Consider the following 23,916-nt stretch of genomic DNA (forward strand, 5'->3'; position numbering starts at 1 on the left):
TAACACTTTATAAGCAATTGCAAGCATTTTTTGCTTTTGGGATAACAGTTTTGCATAAATAAAAGCTGATCATTGTAAGCACCCCTGTAAATGGTTTGTCTCAAACCTGTAACTGTTACATCTGCAGGGCTACTTTTTCTTTTGAAAAACAACAGATTTTCTGGTTGGATCACAAGGTGAAAATATTAGAAAGCCTTAAAGCGGTTGTATGCCCGACCAAAAAAAAAACAACCTGTAAGGCAAAGGCATAATGAGCTAGTATGCATTGCATACTAGCTCATTATGAAATAATTTCCTTAGAATGAAGTCCCCACACCCCCTCCCGGTCACCGCTGAGGGAGCTGACATGTTCCCTCTGCGTTTCTTCCAGGTTCGTGGCTCAGGTGCCTGAGCTGCAAAGACATCACCGGCAAGGAGCTCTGATTTTCCGGCAGCATCCGCAGGACCTTCAGAGAGCATGCGCCGCTGACGTCAGCAGCTGCATGCAAGGTGAATATCCCCTAAACTGTACAGGTTTAGGAGAGATTAATTTTACCTACAGGTAAGCCTTATTATAGGCTTACCTGTAGGTAAAAAACACAAAGCGGGGTATACAACTGCTATAAGAAGAAATCGAATGCAGCTACCATATCAATGAATTGGCAAACTACAATATAATTTTTATTTATTACAGGTACGTATATACTAGTGCTGTCAATTTATGCAGTGTTTTATATAATATATATATATATATATATATATATATATATATATATATATATATTGTACATTCACACCAGTCCCTGCCCTCGAAGAGCTTACAAGCTAAGACCCCTAATACACATACTAGGGCCATTTTAGACAGGAGCTAATTAACCTACCAGCAAGTGTTTGGAGTGTGGGAGGAAACCAGAGTACCCTGAGGAAACCCACGTAGGCACAGGGAGAACATGCAAATGCCAGGCAGGTAGTGTTGTGGTTGGGATTTGAACCAACGACTCTAGTTCTACTAGGCAAAAGTTCTAACCACTTAGCCACTGTCCTGCCCACACATATAATAAATGTTTCATTTTGGGTTTATTACCACTTTAATTAATTACATTAAATTTTATTTCCAGAAAATATAATATCAGAGCAGTTCAGTTAGGTCAACAAATAATTTCAAAGCTGCTTTTCTGCCATGGCTCTTTTATAACAAAGAGAAAATTATTTTATAAATGCTGTGTTCGAAATGTTGTCAACATCACATGTCCTAATCGGTGTTGTCCGGCACACATGACAGATTACAAGAATGTGATAAGCTTGCTACTGTTTCCCCCAAGCCAAGGGGTCCAAGCTGCGACCTGCCATGGGCAGTAGGGAAATGTAGAGACAGCTAGTGGCAGGCTAGGATGGGCAACAAGAGACCAACGTACTGCTAGAATTACTGCACCGCGGTATCCTGATTTGTGACCAGTGAATGGCTTTGGTATAGTAGGTACTGTTGAATTAGTTTAAAAGTATTTCCAAGGACACCAGATGTAACTTGATCTATCTCAGATTGGCTTAAATGTCTATGGAGCATTATTCACATATTTCACCAAGATTTTATATTGGAATATAAGTGCTTTTGACATTTATGATGTTACTCATGATAAAAAAAAATGATCATGATAATAAATGAATCGAATGCGGATATAAAGAGGGTCATAGTACGATTAATGGTTAGCTATGAAAACCTGGGGGCACTTACAGGGACATAAATTTGAGGCTTTCAACATGAAAACTGGGACAGATGGCAATTATAGGTCATGGTAAAGGGGCAAGAAAGTTAAATCAGTGATCCCTGTCACCGAGCAGACAAGTGTTGTCTAAAAAAATCTTTGTGTTATAAATATGTATCTCTCCACTCATTACTCTTAAAGAGTCATTTCATGAATAAATTATATTATGGCTGTAGGAACTTAAAGCGGACTTTCACTCCCGTGAGGCATGTAAACTTCCTACACTTCCACCGACTTCCAAAATCTAAAACAAATTTTTTTACTCTGATCCCACCCCCGCCTAGGTGAGAATAATGTGTCCCTGCATCCACAGCCTTCTGGGATATCCCAATCACATACTGTATCCCAAGAGGTTGCAGGATTATGACACACAGGGGCCAGAGGGTGGAGCTAGCGCACGTCAACATAGGCTGGCTGCATGACCCTCCAAAGACAACTGGCTCACAATCACTGAGGAATGCCAGGGTGGCGATGCAGGACTTGCGCTGCCACACCACAGCAGCAGATCCCAGCAGGACAATCCAATGGGCAGGTGAGTATGGGGGAAGGAAATTCCTCTTTAACCTCTAGTAAAGTCCCAAGACTTTTGAGAAAGTGACAGGTGGTTCAGTTTTCCAAAACCTGCCAAATACTGAAATAACAATTTTGGGTGACCCTTTAAAGGTGTACAGAAAGAATTATGGCAGCTACCATTTCTAACCTCCTAAAAATTCCTGCCAGTATCTAAAAGAGGAGTTCGGGTTAAAAAAAAAAAAAAAATACATCCATAGGTGGATTCAGCGTGGATCCAATGTTGCATCTGTCCCCTCCCTCCTCTACACTAAGAACTGATCTACAAACACTGCACATCACTTAGTTCTCCCCTCAGCTCTGAGCAAAGAGCAGTGACTGTTAGTGACCGGCTCTCTGCTCTGCCCCTCCAGAGCTCACTGGAGTGTCAGGCTGTGGAGGGGACGGGGGCATCTGGCTCAGTCTTCCAACAACTCGCTGAGAGATTGAGCCAGCTACCAGTCCAGGCTTCTGGGTGAATCCTGATTGTAAAGTTGGGATTGATCCAGCAACCGGACTGGCTGATTGACACCAACCAGCAGCAGACTTTAGCCCGCTGTTGACTGAAAACAGGTCACTGGAATGCAGAATGAACTGCACTCCTGTGATCCATAGGAGAAGTAGCACCACAACATCTTCGGCCCTACTTCTCCTTTAATACTACTGACCTGAAACAAGCATTCAGATTAGAAAGTTAGATTATACCCACGATGTGTGTGTCATTGGCTTAGCAGGACAGCTAGCATTTAACAGAGAAGAGGTCAGCAATGGTGGCCTTCATCTTCATAGCACAGGTTTTGTTTAAAGAGACTCTGTAACTTTGCCAATTCAGGGCAGAGTAATGCTTTGTGGTTGCCTACCCCCAGCAAAGTCACTGATCTACGTTCCCATGCTGCCTTCTGCTCCATCACAGCCCTTGCTTGGTTGCTGTAACAGGGTGTGGCTTTGGGGTATTGAGGAGTATGTGACGTCACCCATGCATCAGTACTGGGGCCTGAGCATCCACTCATCATGTCTGAACGCTATCACATAGGGCTATTGATGTCATCCACTGAGTACATCTTAAAAACCACCTGACACCAGAGCTTACTTGTAGTGAGGAAGCATGGATGGGTGAATATGCCTTGCTTGGAGGGACTATTGGTAGTCCTTGTCACTCTGCCCTGAATGGACAGGTGATTATGCCTCTTTAATGAACAGAGGGACAGGCTGCTATGAGGAGAGAAACAAACATTCATTTTGCCTGGGGACTTTGTAGTTGCCAAAATATTGAAGTTGCCTTGTAGAACGCCTCCTATCATGATAACGGAAACATCTTTTTATTATTGTCTACATTTTGCAGGTATCATCATGGTCATTATTGTGACTTTTTTCTGTTTTTCAGGAGTTCAGGTCGTACTATCAAGGCTTTAGAAATAGCAGCAAGGTGGAGTCGGACACATGTACCGGCTTCATGGGCTTAAAGGATGATTTCGGGCACAGCTTCGGCCATCTTTATGCAGAGAGCAGTAATTCCAATTTAGGTGCAATTGTACCGTGGACTATCCTGCGGAAACCCACCATGGATAAAATCAATTCCAGAAAGGATGATTTGGACAAAGATACCTCCGAGGAGACCTGCAGCACCAGCGGTGACTCCGAAGAAAGCACAAATTCTGACAACGAGTTGGAGTTGTCGGGGAGACTTGTAGCCGAACCTTGTCAGGTAACCAAACCACACAGACAGCTCTGTCGCTCTCCTTGTATTGAGCCATACATTCTGAAAAGGAATGAGATTCTACAGGACCTAAAAAATGAGGATGATCTGACAGGAGCTAAGGAGATCAAGAAGATACCTGACCTGTCGAAGGAATACCAAACAAAACTGGACTTTGCACTAAAGCTAGGATACTCAGAGGAGCAAGTCCTTCTTGTCCTCAACAAGCTGGGAACCAATGCTTTAATCAATGATATTTTGGGGGAACTGGTCAAGCTTGGTAGCAAGAGTGAAAGTGAGCAAAATGGAAGTGTTAGTACAAATGTACGGGAACCATCGTCCTTTGAGTCTCAAAGATCAGAATCTCCTTTTCACCAGGAAGGAATAGATGATAGCGATAACCTAAGGCCCATTGTTATTGATGGGAGCAATGTTGCCATGAGGTAAGTCAATATCAAATTTTCGGTTAACGCTTCATATGCACTCAGTGGACCCCCCAGGTTCTGAGTTTTAGGTATTATATTTGGTTATTTGGATTTCATCTTAAAGTGGTGTTGCACATAAAAAAATAAAAATGCATCAAAATTCCTAAAAATAATAATAAAAAAAAATATTTGGATTTTTTTTTTTTTACTCACCTCTAAATGCCTGGTGCTAGGGGGTCCATCGTAGTCTGCCTCCTTCATTGCCTGGGCTCCTGACGTCACTTCCCCTCAGCGTAGGAAGGGCTCAGCTCTGCCCCCTCCCTCCCATCAGTCATCTGGGACACGTGACAAGTCCCAGATGACTGCGCGGCCAATCATGGCACGCGGCGCCGCATCGCTAGACCCTGGGACATCGTTCCCCCGCATTGCTAGACCCTGGGACAGGTAAGTGCCTGAATATTAAAAGTCAGCAGCTGCAGTATTTGTAGCTGCTGACTTTTCATTTTTTTTATTTCAAGGGGCACTCCTCTTTAAGTTACCCTTAGTATTTTTGTACATCATTTATAGCTAATCTCAAGGCAGATATAAATGTTACAATTTATTTTACAAGTGTAAGCTCATGAATATCACTCTCTTGCAATCCCTGTACAGTAGAGCTCGGACTGGAAGAGAAAGAATCTGTACAAGGAGACAATCAATTGTGTTGCAGAGCTCATATGCTTGCAAGGGACTCACTGACAGGAGGAGAGAGCAGAGTGAGAGAGAGATTTAGTCATGGGTTGGGGGTGGGAGAAGACCTGTAGGTGTTACTTAATAGCATTAGAGAAAAACCGGGGCTTCTGCCCTGGCAAACAGAGCTGTGGTATGCAGCAGAGCTGTGTAAATCTCAGGACTGGATGGAAAAAAATGAAAAACCTTTGGTAAAATCACTCTCATTTCATCTGTGTATTTAGCTGTTTCCTTTGCTTTCAGCTTTAAAGGTCTCATGTTAGGCAGAAGATAACAGCTTTCTATTTTTTTCCCTGACTAGTATCACTCTAAGACCATGGGTGATTTTTTTTTATATATATAATGCATTTTACTGAAACATGATTACATTATTGAAGTTAGTACAGCTTCCCCATTTCCACTTTGCAAATTGAATATTCTCTACTAGACCTAAGGATTGTTCAAAAACCTATGTACAATCCCTCCCATATTCACACCCATGGCCATCTACAATTTCCGTCGGATGATGAGAGTTGTAGCTCGTTTAAGCAGCTCTACGCACTAACAAGAAGTGACTTTAGTGCTTTCCTGATACCACCTTCAGGGGTTTGGGGATATCTGTGCTTTCACATTAGATGTGATGTCCTCAAAGACTTTATCTCTTTTAAGAAGGAATCAACGCAGTTCGGATCAAGTGCCTTGAGGCGATTCAGTTCACATTTGCAGCGCTATACAAGTCATTCATTCATTCATTATCTAGGTAAAAAACACAAAAACTAGGTAAATGCAAACAAATATGTATGTATGTTTGCGATGTGTAAAGGGGCAAAATGTTTTCCTTTGTAAGGCATGTATAGTGGTTTTGTAGATATGTTCTTTCTTTATTGTGGCCAGGACTAATAAATAATGGCCAATTAATATAAAAATAAATGTTAAAAAAAAAAAATCATATTTATAAAAAATAAAAGAAAAACTAACAGTTTGCCCTCTCCTCTTGAGCCAGCAGTTGTAGCTTAGTTTAGATACATGTCTACAATTCAAAGTGGCCCTGTCAGCTTAAAAAGATTGAAATAGCTGTTCCCCATAATAGAAGAGCTGTTATGCCGCGTACACAGGACCGCACTTTCCGGCAGACTAGGTCCGACGGAATCAGTCCGTCAATCAATCCGATCACGTGTGGGCTAATACGATTGTTTTTCATTTTAAAAATCCAATGGACCTAGAAATAGAACATGTTTCAAATCTGTCTGATGGACTCAATTCCTATCAGGAAAACCGATCGTCTGTATGCTGGTGCGACAAATACAACGCAAGGGAAACTATTGGCTACTATTGAACTTCCTTTTTTAGTCCCGTCGCATGTCATCGTGTTCAAAACTAACGGACTTTCGAACGGACATAGTCCGTTCGTGTGTGACCAAGTCCATTCATTCGGAAGTCCGTCGGAACTCCACTGAAAAGTCTGTCGGACCTAGTCTGCCGGAAGGTCCGGTCGTGTGTACGCGGCATAATACTCACCGCTCTGTCAGCATGAGTCTTACTGCTAAAGAGCTGAAGCCCCTGAAAAAGTTTTTAATGTTGTTTACTTCCGGAAATTACAAAAGCCTGTGTACCCCTGCCACACACTGATGTTTAATAATCCAACCACTATGTCACTACAGGGCTCAGGCCCCATTCCCACCTGGTGATTTGTTATTGCTGGCAGAATTGCAGTGATTCTGCCAGCGATTCTAAACTACAGTAAACCACGTAACGCGCTTTTGGGTGCTATTCATTCTCAATGGCACTCCAAATGTGGTGTGATTTTGCACAACAGAATCCTGCAGAAATCGTGGCAAAACGCGCCTCTAAAAATTGCGACAAGCTTGTAGACAGAGGAGTAGGAGTTTCTTATTAATGACAAACACGCATAAGACAGCCTATTGAAGTTAATGGGCTGCCCTATGCGCTACACGTGAAACTGCATGTAAATTGTGCTTATAAAAAACGCAAGCGAGAGTGCTCATTCCCACTGCGAGAGATCAGAACCACATTGTATGACAGAGGACATAAGCATCCAGCACTCCCTGAAGTATAAAATGACAATGACTTTGTCAGAGGCTGTGGCTTTTGTATTACAGTAAACAAGTATTACATTTTTTTAAGGGAATGACAGGGCCACTTTAAAGTATCTTATTTGTTTCTTTGATGAAAGAAGCCTGTTTTTTTTCAAAGATCGGTGACTCATCTCAATAACGTTTCCATTATCAGAAGCCTCAGTCTACAGTTTCAAATAGACAAATTGTGCCTCAAACTGTGTTGTGGTGTCTCCATAGCTTACCATGGTGCTCTGGAAATCCTTTGTGTATTTACTTATTTTTTTGTAAACCATTTACCATTACATATATAATATACCTATGTTTTATAAATGTGCAAATGCTTTTTTTTTAAAAAAGGTAATTCTACCTGTATACCTAAAAAAAGAAATATGAATTCTCTACACCCTCCCCACTCCTCTAGTCCCCGCTGCACTTATCTGCTGTGCTGAGACTCATCCGCCTCCCACCTCTGCCGGTGTACTGATCCATACACTTTTAAACTTCATAGACAGGCCCGGAGGCTGTGTAGCAGCATCATTTTGGCAGTGGCTTGCAGTCAATGGTCAACTTAGTTATATGACAGCTTTGACCAATAAGAATCAGCACAGAAGAGACGCTCAATGGTCAGGGCCGTCACATGACTGCAAGCCATTGTGTCAGGAATCAGCAGCAGGGATGGCCGGATGTGCGTGTCTCTAAACAGAGACCAGTCTGTATATGATTTAAGCAAGATTTATTTACAGTGAAACAAAAAACATCCAAACACCAGCAAACAGAAAACACAGCAAACGTGAAGATACAAGTGAACCATAAACCAAAGGCAAAATATCTAACAAGCTACCTAAGTAACAGAAATGAATATATGTTAGTAACTCTGGTCCTCCACCAGAGGAACATTGTATAGAAAAGGAGCAGGCGGACTATTGCGGTGCAGAGTTAGTATAGAAATCATGAAAAAACTGTATAAAAGAATATATTTTTATTTAGAAAGTTCATAAGCGCATAAAAAACATGTACAAAAATAGTGGCTGATAGAGGCGGTGAAGTATTTCGACCACTATTTTTGTACATGTTTTTTATCATAAAAAATGCACAGAAACACACATCTCCTTATTTAAGGTTAAGAAAAAAGAGGGGGGAAAAATGCACAGGACTGCATCAAAAACGCACTGGAACACATCAAAAATGTGCATGCAGAAAAGCATCTGGAACGCATCCAGACTGCGTTTCTATGGTGTGAACTGGCATTAAAAGTGTATGGATTAATACACTGGCAGATGTTGATTCACAGCACAACAGATAAGTGCAGTGGGGACCAGAGGGTTTTGAGTATGCATATGTGTAAATGTTGAATTAACATTTAAATATTTGTAGCGGTACCCCCATAAGGCGCTACTGAAAGCTGTGGCCCACCTGTCACCCTGGCCAGACCAGTATTCAATTCTCAATGACCTTGGAGACAATGAACAGTCCATGTGCTTGTTTTTGTATTTTTTATTGAGGGATTTGAACTTGGACAGGATGGGAATATATGGGATGCCCGGTAGAATTTTAGAAGTCAATTTGGGACTTTTAGAGTCTCAGCAGCTGTAAAACATCAAACCATAAGAGTCTCTACGTGACAAGTCTTGTTTGGAGAATGACAATAGATAGAGAGCCACAGGTTGCCACCACTGGTGCAGAATAGCATTGTCCTTCCTATATAGAAGTGTCACTGCTTGATTTCCCTTTTGATAATATTATATACCACAAACTCCAGTGACCTGGCGGGTGACACCGCAGTCTCTGGTTGGAAGGTTCTATTGTGGTTACCACGGGAAGATCCCAAAAGAAAGACAAAAGCCTTTTTTTTCCATGATGAATATGATTTTCAGGTTTTGAGTAACAGGCAAAAATAGACAAAATTCTATTTTGCTTTTCAGTTTTCTTACTTTGTATTTTTATATTTCGCACAATCTTTCCTAAAAGCTTTACATCGCTTTTCTGTATTTCCAGCGTTGAATCCCAGCCATTGATGTGCTAATGAGGTTCAGGCTTTGTGAACGCTGCTCATTAGAAAAGATGAGCTGTTAATGAGATGTTTATTAAACTCTGATTAAACCGATTTAATTTTCCCCTAACAAAAAGTTAGATGAAATAAAAAGAACATTATACAAAATAAAATACTAAGCGATTAATATGCTGTGTTAGATGTTATTTATAGGTGTCTGCTTTGGGTACACCGTTTGTCAGGAATGTTTCCTATATGTTTGATCCTGAAAGGAAAGCCTGCCCACCCTCCATCCACCAGGCATCTACTGGGCACAAGAGAGCTGCTTGAGGTGTCCTCACACCCAGCATTTACACATATGTTGGAGTTTTTAAAACCCAAATCCAGACAGATTTGTTTTATTTAGAAATAGTGTGGATAAGATTAATGTGTAACTAAAAGAAAACCTTTTTTTTTTCATTTTGGAGTAATGGAGGGTTTTAACTAGTCAGGTATTTTTTTTTGCCATCTGTGTCCCATTTGTGAGATTTCCCTTCACTTCCTGTCTCATAGTCAAAACAAAAGGGTAAGTGAAGATCACAGGGGGGTCACCAGAACTAGTATCCCTATTGGAAGATCTCCCCTCTATTAATGTTCCCTTGTCAGCCCAAAATTTGGGATTTTCTTTTACCTTCACATTATATGATAATGGACAGGACAAATAGAGAGGGTGAATCTCCTTAGGAGGGGCACAGAGAGGAATAAAAACTGGCGGTGCTCTAACACCTCTCCACTCTATCCAAAATTTAAAAAAAAGTTTGCCTTTTGTTATACTTTAAATACCTATTAGGTTGTATTGTTTTCTTTGTTCCAGTTGGAAATATTTCCCCTTACTTCTTGTCCCAACGACCATATAGGAAGCAAGGAGATCCCTCTAGTAGAGACCAGGGAAGGGGCTAGGGGTGAGCAGGAAGGGAAGCTGCACTGGGCACAGTAAAGCAAGAGGTCAAAGAATGGAAGCAGGGTGGTACAACCATTCTACAACATGTATTACCAGTGGGGAGGGGGGTGAAATTCTGGATCCTTGCCTTGGTCACTGGAAGACCCTGTCCCAGTACTGGTAGAGACCCAAGCAACAGTAAAAATGCAAACAGAGTTTCTAAGACCTTCATATCAGCGTAGATGCCTGTAAACCATGAATGGTCTATGTGTTTATGTGGCTATGTGTTTATGTGGCTTCAGTAGCCATGTGCTGCACACAGTCAGCCCATGTAAGTGTATGGAGACGCAGCAGCTACACGGGCTCAGCCAATTATCCTAATAGGACAGGCGCGCAGGTTCAGGTGAACATTCCTGAATGTATACTGTTTGCAATCATGTCCGTTCATCCATTACTGGTCTTCAGTGAGCAAAGAGTCGGTGACTGTTAATCACCGGCTCTCTGCTTTGCCCCACCAGTGCTCACTGGAGCGCTAGGCTGTGAAGGAGGTGGGTGCAGCTGGCTCAGTCTCCCAGCAGCTTGCTGAGGGGCTGAGCCAGCTAATGGTCAAGACATCTGGGCAGATCTCAACTGTAAAGTTGAAATCCACCCAGCGCCTGGACCCGCTCAGTGAGGTCAGCCAACAGCAGGTCACAGAAGTGCAGAAAAAAGTGCACTTCTGTGATCCATAGGAGAATTAGGACCAAAAGATCTTTGACCTTACTTCTCCTTTAATGGCCCTGTAAGCTTTTTTTTTTTTATTATGTTTTCCTGCCTCGCGTCACCATTTTTCTATTGGTACCAAATTGGAAAACTTGTCAGAAATGATTGAAGCTGATAGCAGAGTAACAAAACAGTAGACAGAAATGATACTTAGTGCGTTTAATTGAGACAAATGCACAGTATAGTGGGATATACTTTGTTCATAATTCATGTCTGAGGTTTACTGCCACTTTAAGTATACATACCTAAATAGAACCACGGTTTAGTGTCACTATAAGCCCTTTGCTGTCCAGTATGATGCAGCAGTTTAAAATGTGGGGTGAGGCTCAGTTATGGTAACTGATAGCATGAAAACCTGTATCCAGCAACAGTTGTGACTGTTATGGCTTTCAGCTAGGTTTAGGCTACATTCACACTGGTGATTAAGGCCAGTGCGAATTGTAGTAACAGTTTCTGCATCCAGCAGTGATCATCGCGGGTAATTGCTGGCTGTGCAGAGAGCTGCGAATAGTTGCAGCTGCCTGCGATCTGTCATTATAGTGAACCGAGCCAGCAGTTGCACCTACCTGCTGAGAGTCGCAGCAGGAATCTCTGACTCCTGCCATTGCTATTCACACTGGCCCTAATCGCCGGTGTGAATGTAGCCTTAAGGGGGGGATTGGATAAATCTACATAAATCACACTTTTCAGAGGCTAAGACCTCCTTATGCATTGTTTTTCTCCTTTGCGGCAGAACTCCCAGAAGGGGAAAAGTTTCTTAAAAATGCACCTAAAGCTATTTCACATGCGTTTATATTCGTTTAGGTGTGTCAAGCATTTGAGCATTAATTTATTTTGGCCATTGGAATACATTAACACTCAACCACTCATAAACACATCTAGAAGTTAGATGTGTTTAAGCACATTCAGCATAATTTCTGCTCTTCCGCTCTTCTCCTGAACGCGCTTGTGATGGAGTTTTCAGCCTGCAAACCTTCCTCTTCTAATATGTAAACACCTATGTATGTATGGAAAAATATTGGGCTATTTACTAAAACTGGAGGGTGCAAAATCTTAAAAGCTCTTCATAGGAACCAATCAGCTTCCATTTTTTTTTGTCCAAGCTTAATTGAACATGCTGAAGTTAGAAACTGATCGGCTACCATGCACAGCTGCACCAGATTCTGAGTGCTCCAGTTTTAGTATCTAGGCTTACATAGACGTGCTTTTACAGGCTGAAAAAAAACACACCAAATGCCCATATAAGCAACATTTTCTTGTGTTTCAATAGTTTTTATTCGTTATTTTGAAAAGAACAAGAAAAGATCACTTAGCGGAGCAGTGAACAATCCTAGCGTACTCCGTACATGTAACAGAAAAAAAAGGCACACAAACATGAGGGAGAGAAGGAACGGAAGAAGACAATAACAGTCGGGTTAGGTCTTCCGTGAGGCCCCATGGAGATATATAAACTTGTAGAGGAAGGAAGGACAACTGACTATAAACTGCATAAAAAGACATAAACTTCGAGAGGCAGCCACCTAACTGATCACCTAGCAAATCATATTTAAACAAAACATAAGGACCAGGAGATCAAAACATCTCTAAAAACATAACCCGTAAATTGGTCTAGGTCAGGGATATGCAATTAGCAGACCTCCAGCAGTTGCAGAACTACAAGTCCCATGAGGCATAGTAAGACTCTGGCAGCCACAAGCATGACACCCAGAGGCAGAGGCATGATGGTATTTGTAGTTTTGCAACAGCTGGAGGTCCAGTAATTGCATATCCCTGGTCTAGGTGATGGTAGAGCCTCCAACCTATATTGTACAATATCTAAGGCACTTCACATTATCCTTATAGGGGACCGCACTCCCACACATTTGCATAGGAGTATCTAAGTAATAAAAGGCTGTAGAAGCTTGGTGTCAAGATTAGCAAGAAACAAAAGAATGAGAGAAAAGTTAGAGAAAGGAAAAGAAGAAAGGGTGGATCCATCCGGGGATCCTCCATCTGTCGTCCGTGGAGTCAACTCTGTACATCAGGGACATGTAAGTAAGCAAGCCAGGGGGACCATATTTTATCAAAAAGGGAATGTTTGTCTCACAGGATACTCACAATTTTTTCATTCAGCATAATCCACGCAAGTTTACGTTTTATTAAAGCTATGTCTATAACAGGGCTTTTTTACACGGTCCCGATAGCAATTTCGGCCACCGGGAACATAAAGTATATCAAGGTCTGGTTATGTCGCAGAACATTTTCGACTGGCTTATTCAGTAAAGCGATGCTGGCATCTTTGGTGATATTATCCATTGTGACTGAGAATATAAATGAGTGAACCCTCAACCAGAAGCGACGAACCTTAGGGCACGTCCATCATACATGCATAAGCGGCATTTCTTAAGCCCAGTGTGCATGACGCCTTAATGACTCAAACAGTCCCTTGGAATAGCTTGTTTGCAGTGAGGTGGACTATCTTCATAGTCCCAAAGAAATATGAGAAACTGGAAGGTGATTGAAGCTGCTGCTCATCTACCAAAAGCAAATATATCAGCATTGGGTGGACTGCAGTAGAAGATTCATATAAACGTATGGGGTTGCTGTCTACACCTAATTACTTAAATACATGTATCCTAGGATTGTCCACCCTGTACAGGGTTGGCCAACTTTCCTTAGACTTTGTTGCAATGTTATTTCCTTGGAACATGCATAGAATGTGTGACTAAATCCCATACAGTGTTCAATTAACAATCTTTCTATTGCGCAGATTGCCGTCAGTGCTGTGAATGGAAATTCATGTGATAAGTAGTCATTGCTGTAATTGCATAGGAGAGATCCCACTGTAGACAAGAAATCATTACACTGAAGTTGCTCTTGTAATGTCCCTTCCATCTTTTGAATTACAAGAAGCAATTTCATCTTCCAGAGAGTTTTACATGAAGAGAGAAGGATTCTGAATGAGCTTTCACTGTTTTTCTCACCTTGGGGACAAGTCTCAGCACATTCCTGTGGTTGCCCCTTCATTCAAGGTCTATAGCTTTATCCTGTATTTCTAAATTGGTGTGAAATGATACTTGCAGATGGTCTATAGCACAGAGGATCCGGATGTGTATGCAAGCAATGGGTTAAACAGTGGCTGCTGAATTATAAATAAAAACATATTGAAAGTAAACAGTGGCTGCTGGCGGTAATTTTTTTGGGGGCAGCGGCAAACAGTGCACCAGCCAACCACTGGCGGCTTCCCAGGCTCTCCTCCGTGGACATCACTAGCAGCTTCTCCTTCCCCTGCTCGGCGGCTCCTGTCTCCTCCATCCTCCCCAGTGGCCAATCAGAATGCTTCTCCTTTCGGCCAATCAGGAAACAGGTCTCAGACCCACGCTTCCTGATTGGTGGAGAGGTGATTCAGTGTTTCATTCCCTATTCTCACATACCTGCTTGGGCTCTGAGCGCATTCTCAGCGCCCTAAGCCCACCCTAGTTTGAGGTCTAATAGAGCCTCTGGCTCTAGTTGGTGCTTCAAAAAACCACCCACCCCACATTGGAATTCATGCACCCGGTGTCCTGAAAGGGGCCAGATGCATGGATGGGGGGTGGCGGCGATGGATAGGAGAGGTGGCGCCCGTGCGCCCTTAATGGACAGGCTGACCCTGGGGTTAACGTATATCCAAAGCCAAACTTTTTTTTTTTTACTTAGGAGAAGGGTTCAATCCCCTGTCATTTTTTAACCCATTGGAGAGATTTTTGTGCACTTCCTGTCCTGTAGACACAACAAGAAGTGAAAGGAAATCTAAGTTGTGAAAAACTATCTCTTAAATTTTAACTAAAGGCAAAACTTTTCTTTTAGTTTTGGATAGAATAGTGAGGGATTAGACCGAAATAAGAAAATCCCAAATTTTGGGTCATCCCCGGAAAAGTAATAGAGGGGAAATCTTCCAATGAGGACACTAGTTCTGTTGACCTGGGGGTCTCCAAGGAATTCCCTTACTTTGCAGGGATTTCCTCTCATTTCCTGTTTGGCCGTGGGTCAGGAAGTGAAGGGAAATCTCTGCAATGGGACACAGATGGTGAAAATAAATAAATTTGTCAAGGGTTATGACCCTCTCTTGCTCTATCCAAAATGAAAAAAAAAAAATCCTGCCTCTAAGTTGATCTTAAAATATGCCTGTAAACGTCCAACAGTGCATTGACATAACATAACAATGAGTTGCTTCTATAGGCAGAACACAAAACTCCTGTAGAAGCAACATTTTTTACGCTAGTGTGCATGGTGCCTAATGATGGCTACACATTATGCAATTTTCTTGTACAATTTTCATTTAGGTTTACCAAAACCATATAATATGAGGTCAAACATAAATACTTTCAATTTGTATGCAATCAGGCAGGCCCTTTTACCTTCAATTATGTAGTACATCTAAAGGAAATTGAACAAAAAAAATTGTATAATGTGTATCCAACTTTAAGAGTTAGTTTACCTTAACCAAAAGACTGCCTATGCAGGTAAGGGGTGACTGTAGATGTAGGCCAATTATGTACCTCCCAATCCTGGCTGAAAAACGTCCAAAGGTAGCATCATTCCATCCAGCCTTATTGCTAGGATGTTGCTAAGACACCCACAGCCATTGCTGCTTCCACCGTGTGATCACAAGAGCGACATGTCAAACCCCCATGCCTGTGGTCCACTATGTCCTCTGTTGCAATATCGTTGATCTCAGAGTTCCTACAACAGGGCAGAAAGAGCATATGCAAGGGGTTTGAATTAGCTGGGATAGTCTTAGCAACCTCCTAGCAACAAGGCAGGACTGAATGATGCCATGTCTGGGTTTTTCGTCCAGGCTTTGGGAGGTATTTAAATTGCCTACACCAATAGTAAGGGCATTATTTAACTTATGTCAAAGCTGCACAGTTTGTTTTTATCTATAGGCACCCTTTGCCTTCATAGGCAGTTTTTTTAGTAATGGTAAACTAGCCCCTTAAAGAGGAACTGCAGTCTGCTCACATAATTTGTAATAAAGCATCTTTGCCATTCTGAAGCTTCCCTCCAACCACTTTGCATATTATTTTATATATATTGTGATTCTGTACTTGCCAAATGTGCTACAGAAACATCCCTCCACTAAGTCTGGCTGCAGCCATTTTAATTATGGGCAGCCAAAGCTGCTGCCTGTTCACTACCTGGATTTACACAGACACGGAGAGGCACACCTCCAGCTCTGCAGCTCTCATTGGCCCTCTTATGACTCATCCACTCTCCCTTCTTGGTAAACTCTCAGGAGAGTGAGAGAAAGAGCTGTGCATGATGTCATAAGCCTAGGCTTTTTCCCAGACAAGAAACAGGAAGTGGGCTCAGGGCTGTAGAAGGTATTTACTGGCATAAAGAAAAATGTTTTACTATCCAAAGTTAAAACAACAAGAGAAGAAGATTTAATGGATGGAAAGTTGAAAAAATGACTGAAGCTCCGCTTTAAGTTTACAATTCAGAGGGTTGGGGTTATGGGGAATTAGTACAAGGAGGAGCGTATTTCTACTTGCTTTCTGTAGATTATTATTATACAGGATGATCTCACCTGGCCGAGTTTGCTTTTCTATACATTTAAAAACCCTCATTCGCAAATTCACCTACTAATAGCTGCAGAATGTAGAAACGAGGTAGAAGAGTTCTTCGTTTCCTGCTTTGTTTGTCAGATGCTGCTTTATGTGTGTGAAATGAGGTAGACATTTACAAGGATAAAAAGGCAGCGTTGTGCTAATTTTTGTATGAATATACAAACACGCAGTTATTTTGTGAAAATATTAATGAAATCACAAGATAACAATAAGGCAAACATTCTTATTGAAGAGAAGCTATGATGTTTGAGCTTAGTTTTATAGCAATTGTATTTTTTTTTTTTTTTAAGTTTACATGTACTTTATGAATATGCAAACTGATGTGTTATATCTGTTTTTCCTCTTTAAAGGCTAAGTTTACCTTTGTTCACTTTTTTTTCTAAATTCCAGCTCCCCTATGTACCAATATAGCATTAATGTACTTCTTTTGCAAAAATAAAACAGCTTTCCATTTATTCTACACACGCTTACCTTACTCTCTTCATGACTGTTTAAAAATATGTTTACTTCTGCCTCACTTCCTGGACAGACTTTAGGTCATAAACAAACAAGATAAACAAGATATTAGGGGGGCACACCCCAAAAAACTTTAGGTCATGACACAGGAAGGAGTTGACCAGGGTAGATGATGCAGTGTGTGTGCTAAGGAGATCAGCTGGTCAAAACTCCTTCCTGTGTTATGACCTCTAGTCTGACCAGGAAGTAAGGCAGAAGTAATGAATACGTGTTTTGAAACAGCCATGAAGACAGTGAGGTAAGCATATGTGCGGAATAAATGCAAAGATGTTTTATTTTTTGTAAAATAAGTACATTAATGCTATATTGGTACATAGGGGAGTTGGAATTTTGAAAAAAAAAAAAGGCGAACTTAGTATACAGTCTTTGTTTTACTGCTAAGCATTTATTACATGACAAAAAGATTACCAAAGCACCATGGGTTAACTAAAGAGACAGCACAGCATAGTTGTTTGCTTTATAGCACACTCTGATTGACAGGTTTGTTTTCATTAAAAAAGCAACCAGGGAGACTTCAAATTATCCCAAAAGGAATGAATCACTCTGGTGGGTCTTTATTTTGTTTGAAATTTGCAACTTCTGTATACAACAGAATTTTGTTCATCCGAGGGACACATGGAGAGGATTCTAAAGCACCACCTGGTGGCTAACAATAAATAAATACATAAAAATGTTAATATGCAATACTTCATATACAATCTCCTGACAGAGCGGGAAACATGTAGAAACCAACTACAAACTACATTTAATTATTAGGACCACATTCATACTAGAAATAAAACGTTAGCTGTAATATGAAATAAAACACTTAAAATTTGTGTTGGGGTGAAACCTATAAACCCTTGTACATATGGTCGGATATTCCGATGGACAATGTCTGATAGGACCGTGTTGTCGGATAATCTGACAGTGTGTGGGCTCCATCGGACTGTTTCCATCGGAGTATCCAACGGACCAAGTTTTCCAACTTGTCTATAAAATTTTCTGACAACATGCTCCGATCAGACTTTGTCCGATCATGTGTAGAGAATTCCGATCGGACAAAGTGCCACGCATGCTCAGATCCAATTCCTAGACCAAAGCTATTGGCTACTAGCCTGAACGTAGTCCCGTCCTAACTAAGTAACGTCATCACGTTAAGTACGATCGGATTTTCTGACAACTTTGTCCGACTGTGTGTATGCAACAGTTTCGGACAAAATCCGACGGATTTGGTTGTCGAAATGTCCAACCGTGTGTACAAGGGCTTAGAGTTTCAAAGTCCAATTATTGGTTGGCCCTTTTCCATGACTGGATCACCTTAAGTTTTGAAGCTAATATTTTCTTGGATATGTTATACTTTAGATAGGTTATGGCATAGATGGGTTGGAAGATGCATTCTTGTGAGTGTCACATTTGGATGTCGGTATTGGGACTGAGCCTAATATAATCTAACATATAGCAAAAAGGGACCATTTCATTTGTCTATGCAGGATGACATATTTTTCTCTGCAGAACATGCTCACCCTGTCTTTGCCCCCCCCCATTCCTAATTCACTCTTCACTTCCAACACTTCTGGGTATGGCCCAGTTTTTGACTCACTTTCCCCACTGACAACACTAGGAACCTCCAGACTGACCTAGTCTAGTCCTGTGGGCCCAACAAAAAAAGTCCATAGCCACTGTGTGAGCTCTGACAACAGCTTATGGGGGTTTTTTCCCTGGCTCTGGTGGCTATACAGAGCAGTGCAGGAGCAAGAAAAGATGTATATGTACTGTTGGTTTGGTGGGGGGAGGGGACTAAATGAACCATTTATTTTGTCCTCAATGGGCAAAGGAAAGGGAAATTTTAAAATTAAACACATTCTGTGCTAGCTAACGCTATTCCATATCAGGCTGCTCACAAGCAAGAAACGGAAACGAAAAAAATAACTCTCTAGCAATACACTTCAAACTGAGCATGTGCAGAGTGCCCCCAAGGCTCTGCTCTATCAGGAGATTGTTTGGGGACAGTGGAAGAAAGGGAGGATCAGAGAAGATGGGATCAAACAGCTTTTTTACACAATGCAGAGGATTAACTCCTTAGGTTCCACAGTGGGTATAGCAAGCACGCTTTACTGCATATACAGACTGATTTTACTGTTGTGGGTTTAGTAACACTAAGCTCTGATAAAAAAAAAAACTGGAAGCTGCAGAGCTGCACCAGATTTTGCACTCTCCGGTTTTAGTAAATCAACCCCTTTACCTGCTTTACTGTGCTAGGTTAGCTCTGAATTAGCACTTTTAGTCAAGGCAGCTCCCTGTTGGCCATGTAATGCAATGGTGGCCTTGCTGACCAGTAGGGAGGTAGTGGAGGCCAATATCAACTTTAATATCTACATAAAAATTGCCCAGTTTAGTTCCAGGTTTACTATGCATGCATTTTTTTTTATTTTGGAATGGAGTATATCAATTAATCTGCTGAAATTGTTGTTCAACCTCTACTTTATATTGTTAACTGTAAGTGGTATCTTTGTGGGAGCTTCATCAGACATCAAAAACTCCTGATACTTCTTAGTATACATAACATAATCAATGTAGTACTTTTATAGAAACAAAAGCATTCTGTATATTTAACTTTTAAACAAGGAATTGTCCCTGCAAATCAGGCTAATAGGAGCAGTGTATTATACATTAGTAGTTTTATGTATTCCTACCAGAAGCGTGTACTTATGGCACCCTTGGCTTAAACCTCCTTTTACAAGAAGCACAAGGCTCCTCCTGGAAGGTGGTAAGAGAACTATACAGTTTGAACCTTTAGAACTGTTTGAACAACTCTAATGCGGTTTTCTCCCTGTTGTAGTCATGGTAATAAAGAAGTGTTTTCTTGCCGTGGGATCAAGCTAGCTGTCTCCTGGTTCTTGGACAGAGGACATAAGAATATCACCGTGTTTGTACCAGCCTGGAGGAAAGAACAGTCCCGGCCAGATGCGCTCATAACTGGTGAGTTTCACTTCCAATACCTTTTTATAGAATGTTTAACAAAATGAGTATAAATAGTATTCAGTGCATTATTGTTTGCATGCTTTGGGGTCTGTAGTGTCATACCAGGGCCTGGATTTACTATGCCCCCTGCGTCAACTGTTATGTTGGGATTGCCACTTTTTTACCCCAGTGAACCAGCTAGTCTTAGTATAATACTAGCAGTATCAGATGGTTAGGTACAAGGTCTTCCCAATATATGTCAGTAAACCTAGAACAGACTAGGTGAAATGTTGTCCTACTCTGGTACCAATTCAGATATAAGTGTATGGGCCCAGAGTGGGTAAGCTGTAGGTGCAGAGTACAGTGTTCTACCAACAAGAACCCATTGTCCCCACTGAGAAAGTGTGCAGGGACAGCAAAATGCGGACACAGCTGGTTTGTATTAGCAGGCATTGCAGACATCTGGAAACCACACAGGAATATATTACTGACAGTCAGCAATATAATATGTGCCTGGCTGTATGCCGCCCCAGGCAACCTTGCCACCCTAGGCTATGGTATTTGTTGGCTAGGCTTAAATCTAGCCCTGATTGTACACAATGGGCTGTGTTTAACCTCAGCTAGTTGCCATAGGGCTTCTGTAGACACACACCTGCTGCGTCTGTGAAGGGCCAGCTAAGCAGTCTCTGGCTAAAACTTGTCAAGAGTATGAGTTACATTGTAGACTAGTGTACTGTACAAGTTCTGCATTAAGCTGAAAATATTTTTTTTCATATCAGATCAAGAAATCCTGCGCAAGTTAGAAAAGGACAAGATCTTAGTGTTTACTCCATCCCGCCGAGTCCAGGGAAGAAGGGTAGTGTGCTATGACGATCGCTTCATAGTGAAGCTGGCATTTGAATCAGATGGCATTATTGTGTCTAATGACAACTATCGGGATCTGGCCAACGAGAAGCCTGAATGGAAGAAATTCATTGACGAGAGGTTGCTAATGTATTCATTTGTCAACGACAAGTAAGTGTTATAAGGAATGATAAAAATGACAGATTTCTCCAAACTGCTGCCTGGGGGGCAAATGCAGCTCTTTGCTTGCCTTCATATAGCCCTTGGGGCACTTTTTCTTCCACTAATGTAAGACACTATTCTTCCCACAGACACCAACAAAAGGGCACTATATGCCAGATTGTCACCAACAATGAGGCACTATTCCCCCCACTGGCACCAATGATGGGGCACTATTCCTCCCACTGATACCAACGGTGGTGTACTATTTCTCCCCCTAATGCCAAAGTTACACTGTTTTCTCCCATTGTCACCAAGACAATTTCTACTCCCAATGGCCACAGTCTGGTCCCCTCAAGTCTAAAAGACAGTAAACTGGCCCTTTGTTTAGAAAGTTTGGAGACCCCTGTATTAAGGCAAAGACAAGTAGTGTGCAATTTCTCAACATTCCTGTGTCTTCCTATGAGTTTTAAAAATACTATAGGGCTGTTGGTTGTAGTTTTGCAATAGCTTAAGCCCAATTAAAAATAATGCATTAAATTAATAAGAAATATAATGTAGAATTATATAAAGGTGTTTAGGGTGCTCAAAGTCTTACTGTTTGTTTATTAAAGCAGCTCCATCTCTCTTAAATCAGCCTGTCCCCCACCAGTACCCTACAGCTAGGACCACTGCAGTTACTGAAGACTTCTTACTTGCAAAGGGAAGTTGCCGGTGTTCTCAATCACTCACTAATTTGTCATGTGTCTAAAGGACTCCATTGGCAGATATAACCAATATCGTATAGATATAAGAAGTTTATGATTACAGAATATCACTCTTATCTTCTGTCAGTGGAGTTTTGATTATGGCCTATGGCAGAAAGAAAAATAATTGAGAACTTTAACAGGGAGAACTCCTTGTTATGGTCACAGCAGGTTGGCAGACCTGAAAACTTAATGGAAATAAAGTCCTTGGATATGCAATTCCACTTGTTGGCATCCAGCAGACACTGAAATGACAGCTGTGGGTGAACTGACTGATTATACATAACATACAATTAAAAGTTAGGTGCTGACGTACTAATGGCTTATATGCTTCACATATTATTTCAGTTCTACGTGAAATATGATTAATTCGCATGACGTGTACGCAGGGTGACAGACGCAAGCTGAGCAGAAAATTAACTCCATCTGCTTGTGTCTTCCAATACCGAGTTCTATAAAATCTCATCTCGGATAACAATTGAATTGCTTGCTTTCTATAATCCACTTTTGGAAAATGTTCAGCTCCTACTGAGCATTAATAAGTTAAGAAACTCCGGACCTTCAAGGCTACATTGTAATGATATTAATTGTCGTCTGTGAATCAGTAATGACATTTTTATGAGCACCACTGACTAGTTTCAGTTATAAGGAAGAGAAAATAGAATAGAACATTGAAGGTTGTCAATGTCTTCTTGTCTTTAGTCTGTACGAGAGCTGCTGCCTAAATATAACGCTGGTGATGCCATCGCTTTCTCTCTATCCAAATGTAGCAATTCTTCTCAGGGAGCTGTCAGTAAAAGAGATGACCTGACGAGTTTCTAATTTAATATAACCTACAGTATATTGCACATTAAACGCATTATCTTGGATGGGAAAAAAAAAGCAACAGAATCAATGACAATCACAGAATGTACAATTAAATCATACATTATAATTATAAAAGACATCATTCTTCAAATAATATAATAAAAATATATACAGTACTTTTACAGTATATGTACCTCGTTAAAGGAGAAGCGTACTTTCAAATAAGTGTCTGGGGGACACAACCCCATGGAAGTCCAATGGGAGCCACCATGCAGGCGGGGGCAACACACAGAAAACTTTCAGAGCAACAAATGCCGGTTTGAAGTGGGGAAAGGTGGGCGAGGTTTAGCAAGTGGGGGAGGTTTAATCAAGAAAAGGGGAAAAATAGTGCACTTTGTTTTAAAGCGTCTTCAGGACATTAAATTACAGTACACAAATACTGAGCAAATGCACAATAATATGAACAAAAACAGCTAATAAAATATATTAAACTACTGCAAATGCACCAAAAATACCCTCTAAATCAAGATATCTTCCTAGTGCCTGGATTTTAAATGACAGGGAATAACTCACCAGCAATTAATCATTGGTAATGTCACATTAACTGCTATTGTTAGATTATTTTGTAAATCTGCGCTAACATCATGGTTTAGATGTATGATGTGTTTCCTGTATGATGAAATTAGTGTTATTGATGTGCTTCCTTTTGTAGATTTATGCCTCCGGATGATCCACTAGGCAGACATGGACCAAGCCTTGATAATTTTTTAAGAAAGAAGCCTGTTCTTCCAGAATACAAGAAGCAGCCATGCCCATATGGTACGTTAGTGATTATTTAAAATATACTAGTTGGTTATCTGTGTAGTATATTTTCAGTGAAAGCACATTTTGAGTTATTGGAAAATTTACTTTTTAAAAATGTAATTTGATGTTCAGATTTTTACATGTTTACTCTTTCATATCTTTTGTTATTGTATTAAATATAGTGATTTGCATTTTAGCCCATAGAGCGAGATCTCAGTGGCTCAGTGCAATTATTTCATTTCATTTTCGTTAGTTGAGTTAGGAAAGCAGCCACACAAGTAGTGCATCATTTTCAACGAGTCAGTGAAAAAAGGGAGGAACAAAGGGGGAGGACCAGCGCAAAGCAGGAAACAAAGCCTGTATATGTAATTAACACATATGGTTAGGAACCATATGCATATATAATTAAAAATACCTAGAAACAAGGTTCTCAAACACACATTGTAATACGATTATTTTAATCACACTAATGTATTTGACATGAAATAAAAAGCAATACTGCAAAGTTTGTTATCCAGAAAAGCCTCTTCCAGGTATCCTTCTGATTCTGGTTTTACTTTGGTATTATGTAAAACTACATTGTTTTTATACTTTGGTATTATGACCTGACCTTTCATGACTTCCTCTAGGTGCTAGGCTTT

At 40.9% G+C, this 23,916-nt stretch overlaps 1 protein-coding gene across 2 annotated transcripts in view; it reads left to right on the top strand.

The window, feature by feature from the left end:
* ZC3H12C (zinc finger CCCH-type containing 12C) overlaps positions 1 to 23,916 on the top strand; it is a 249,204-nt gene that overhangs the window by 217,281 nt on the left and 8,007 nt on the right. For both annotated transcript variants that reach the window (XM_077483970.1, XM_077483969.1), the window contains exons 2-5: positions 3,676 to 4,430; positions 19,795 to 19,934; positions 20,696 to 20,930; positions 23,184 to 23,290. In XM_077483970.1, coding sequence (XP_077340096.1) covers positions 3,745 to 4,430; positions 19,795 to 19,934; positions 20,696 to 20,930; positions 23,184 to 23,290 — 1,168 coding nt within the window. In that variant the 5' untranslated portion in view covers positions 3,676 to 3,744. The remainder of the gene's footprint in view (positions 1 to 3,675; positions 4,431 to 19,794; positions 19,935 to 20,695; positions 20,931 to 23,183; positions 23,291 to 23,916) is intronic.

This window comes from Lithobates pipiens, unplaced genomic scaffold (genome assembly GCF_037356315.1).
Source record: "Lithobates pipiens isolate NorthernLeopardFrog02 unplaced genomic scaffold, aLitPip1_a1.2 Scaffold_16, whole genome shotgun sequence".
Lineage (NCBI taxonomy): Eukaryota > Metazoa > Chordata > Amphibia > Anura > Ranidae > Lithobates > Lithobates pipiens.